Below are 3,982 nucleotides of genomic sequence, written 5' to 3'. Positions count from 1 at the left end.
GTTGGATGGCAAAATAAAGAAATATATATTATATACATTATATCTACATGTATTTATAATATACATTATATCTATATAATGTACAAACATATCTAGAACATAATTATGAAAACTTCTTAAGACTTAAATCATTAGTCTAATGAATTATTTAAAATTGTCTTCCCAATATATAAAAATAGAATAAAATGAAGAGAAAAAAAGTATGATCTGATTTGTGTCATGATCTTCCATTCTTCTAAATAATAATGATGCATTTTGTTAAATTTGACTATTGGATCCTTTACAGATTTTCCACAATAACACATACATAACTTTCTTTAGTGCCTCCTTCATATCTTTGTTCCGGAAGTTGTAGATTATGGGATTAAAGAATGGAGTTGCCAAAGCATAGAACAAGGTCACAAATTTCTGCATCCCATGATAGTCCCCAGAACCTGGGCTAACATACATCACCATTACTGAACCATAGAACAGAGACACCACAGCAAGGTGGGAGGCACAAGTTGAGAAAGCCTTATGCCTTCCTAAGCCTGTGGGCACCTGCAGCACTGTGCTTAGGACACAGCAATAAGTCCCAAGGATGTACAGGAGGGTAAGAAAGATGATGAGAGAGCTAATGATACCACAGGTCAGAGTAATTCCAGATACTGGAGCACAAGACAATGCCAGCAAAGGTGCCAGATCACAGAGAAAATGGTCAATAGTGTTTGGACCACAGAAAGGCATCTGAGATATTAGGGTCAAAGGAGTCAGTAACCAGAGGAAGCCACCCACCCAACAGAAGATCACTAACTGGGCACAAAAGCGATAGGTCATTATGGTGGGATAGTGCAAAGGTCTACAAATTGCAAGAAATCGATCAAAAGACATCACCAACAGAAATAAGCACTCAGCAGCACACATGGAGAAGAAGAAGTAGAACTGGAGCAGACAGCCAGCATAGGAGATGCTCTTGGTCTGGGAGATGAGATTGGCCAACATTTTGGGCACATCAGAACTGACATAGCAGATCTCCAGGAAGGAGAAGTTGGCCAGGAGGATGTACATGGGCGTGTGGAGTTTGCGGCTTGACCACACAGCACAGATGATGGATGTGTTCCCCATGAGGGTCAGGAGGTAGATGAGGGAGAAGACCACAAAGAGGAGGATCTGGATCTCCCTGCGGCAGGGGAAGCCCAGGAGGATGAACTCATTCACAGACCCAGAGAGATTAGTAGTCGCCAAGGTCCTCATTGGCATGACCTGTGGAGGTGACAGAAATAGTAAGAACCACAGAAATATTTACACTATTTTTCTTCTTCCTGGTAAAGAGACATACGTTTCTTTTCCCCAGTTTGGGTTTGTGATATTGCTATCTTCCCTTTGGAATAATGAGCTGTTCTTTCCTCTTCACATCCCTCCCTAGGTTATCCTATAAACATTTATTTTGTACATTATTATTGCCATGCACTGTTCTAAAAGATATGGAAAGAACAATGAACAAAATAGAGTCACTGATCTTATGGAGCTTATGTCAAATACCTTTTGTTCAAAGCAACTTCAAGCAGTACATTGGTGTCTCCAGAATTTCTATATAGAGGAAAGTTAGGATTTAAATTTGACTGGAAGAGATCGGAGGAGATTTACCTTAAAACTTCATTTGCATAGCAAGGATACTGTTTTTACTTAGATTGTATGTTTGTTTGTGGAAACTTCATAAGAAGCTGATATAGATAGGGGGTGGATGTTAGTGAAGGAGCTCAGGGAATTTCACCCCAAAATATGACTCCTTGATATAAAGAGTATTTTGAATTAAAAGCCCTTAGGGATCAACAGGCCTTGGAAGGGGCTTCCAAGGAGAGAACTTCCATTCTCCTCCTTTTACCTCAATATATTTCAGGAAAGAAGATCAAGAATGCAACCAGACCCAGCCCAAATCATTTTAAATATAATACCTGTCTCTCAGGTTAATTTCCAAAGAGTATCATTTACAAGTCAATCTATTTTCCCCATCCATTCATTCTCCCAAGTATCTATTCGTCCTCCTTGCTAACCGTTTATTGCCTCTAAACAGAATTACCTATACTCCTTATCCCCCTCCCCTCTAAACGGAGGATATATAAATTTCTGGATCCCATTGGGATATTGGGTAATTACTCTGTGATTCTCCCTGTGCCCACGGTAAATAAATCTCTTTCTCTTATTAATCTGCCTTATTGTGAATTGATCTTTCAGTGAACTTTCCAGTGAGAAGGAAAGTTTCCCGTCACCCCTGTGTCAGTAGGTCCCACCTGAATGCAGAGTCTGAAAGATACCTCAGACCAGTCTTAGGATTTACAACAGCAATGTTATCATAGAATCACAAGACTTGGGCTTTATACCAGCAATATTATCTATAGAACTCTTCCCATTTTCCTGTCCTCTAGGAATATAATCCTTTTGAAGAAGATCTACAAAGACAAAATGACAATTTGACCAAAAAAATCCTCAATTCCATTTCTAATTAGGCTTATATAATAAGAAAGCTGTTTTTAAAGGAAAATAATTATGAAAACCTATGCTCCTTTTTCATATCAATATACAAAACAAAGTGGACAGAGAAGAGAAGTCACTGCTCCACTTGCCCATACCCACATATTCTAAATGTAGCCCAGGGGTATGAAGTGTCAGCTTCTAGTAAAGCACCTTTTGGTTCTTTTCTTTACAAAGGTTCTTTTCATGTTTTACTCAGAAAGAGAACGTAGCACAAATCTCTCCACTCCTCATTACTTACCCCTTGCAGACTCTTGAGGCCCTGTCTCCAGAGATCTCATCCCAGGAGCAACGGGAGCAATTAAAATGTATCATACAAACTTGAGTGTGTTTCATCTTCAGAAATTATTATATTGGAGACAAAAGCTACATGAATGGGCATACATACATACATGCATGCACACATACATGACAGACCGTTAACACAGTATTAGTCCTTGCAGAGTTTCTGTTAGGTCCAGAGCCGAGAAAGAGACACACGAAGCCTCATATGTAGCAAAATGCTGTTTTATTTTGAGCATCTGGGTGCAGATGGGTGGAGGCAAAAAGTGTCCACGAGAGAAAAGGGCAGAGCCTTGGGTTTTATACAGGGCTTCTCTGGGGGGAGTGAGTACCTGGGTCAGAACAGCCACTATAATAAAATTTTTTTAAACAACAAATTTCTGGGACCCCTGTATCAGTCTCATCCTGTAGAGATAAGGGAGGGGGGTAGCTTGGTCCTTATCAGGGGGGATAAGAATGTCAGCGCAGCTGTCTGTTTCACAACGTGCGGACTCTCCAGACTCCTGCGGCTATTGCTTTACAAGCCTAAGTTTTCCATTAACCGCATTTCATCCTATACATACTTTTCAGGTTCCCACCTGGAACAAACCTAACAGTTTCCTCTTCTAATCTTAGCTAACAAAGTTTTTCTGACATGAGATGCACCGTTAACTTCAAACTTTGTTAAGCTTGGAAACCTTGCCCCAGAGTTTCCCATTCACGTTGCGGAAATGGCAGTTTAAAGAGCTTGTTCACCAAATCCATATCCTTTTCCCAGATACCCACAGAGCTACCCATCTCCATTCCTTACAAGCTCTTTATCTCCACTTACAGATCCAACTGGGTAAATGTTAGTCAACTAAGAGATTAAGACATCAACTGTGTGAGAGAGACAAATTCATTTTCCCTTTTCAAGTGTAGATTGCATTTGTAAGCCCCCCTTGGAGTTAGGTGTGGTCATATGACTGAGTTCTAGTCTGTAGAATATAATTAAAACTGATAGGCAATACTTCAGGCTTTGCCCACGCAAAGGCCTCAACGATTTATGATGCAGTTGAGCCCAGTGACATTGAAAGACATTTATTGAAGGTGGTGAAGCCAGATATACAGAAGGCCCCAGTTCCAGAATCACCACTTAAAGAACCTGTCAATCAGTCACCCTCATTTGGATTTTAAGTGAGCCGTAAATAAACTTCTTTCATATTTGAGC

The 3,982-nt window shown here is 40.1% G+C and overlaps 1 protein-coding gene across 1 annotated transcript; it reads right to left on the bottom strand.

The window, feature by feature from the left end:
- Positions 1-258: 258 nt before the first annotated feature.
- On the bottom strand, positions 259-1,239 carry LOC105814192 (olfactory receptor 11G2-like). Its single transcript, XM_012649093.1, has one exon. The coding sequence runs from the start codon at positions 1,237-1,239 to the stop codon at positions 259-261; it is 981 nt and encodes a 326-aa protein (XP_012504547.1).
- Between the last annotated feature and the right edge of the window lie 2,743 nt (positions 1,240-3,982).

This window comes from Propithecus coquereli, unplaced genomic scaffold (assembly GCF_000956105.1).
Source record: "Propithecus coquereli isolate 6110/MARCELLA unplaced genomic scaffold, Pcoq_1.0 Scaffold3, whole genome shotgun sequence".
NCBI classification, from domain to species: Eukaryota; Metazoa; Chordata; class Mammalia; order Primates; family Indriidae; genus Propithecus; species Propithecus coquereli.
This window is presented reverse-complemented; position numbering and strand designations above follow the sequence as displayed.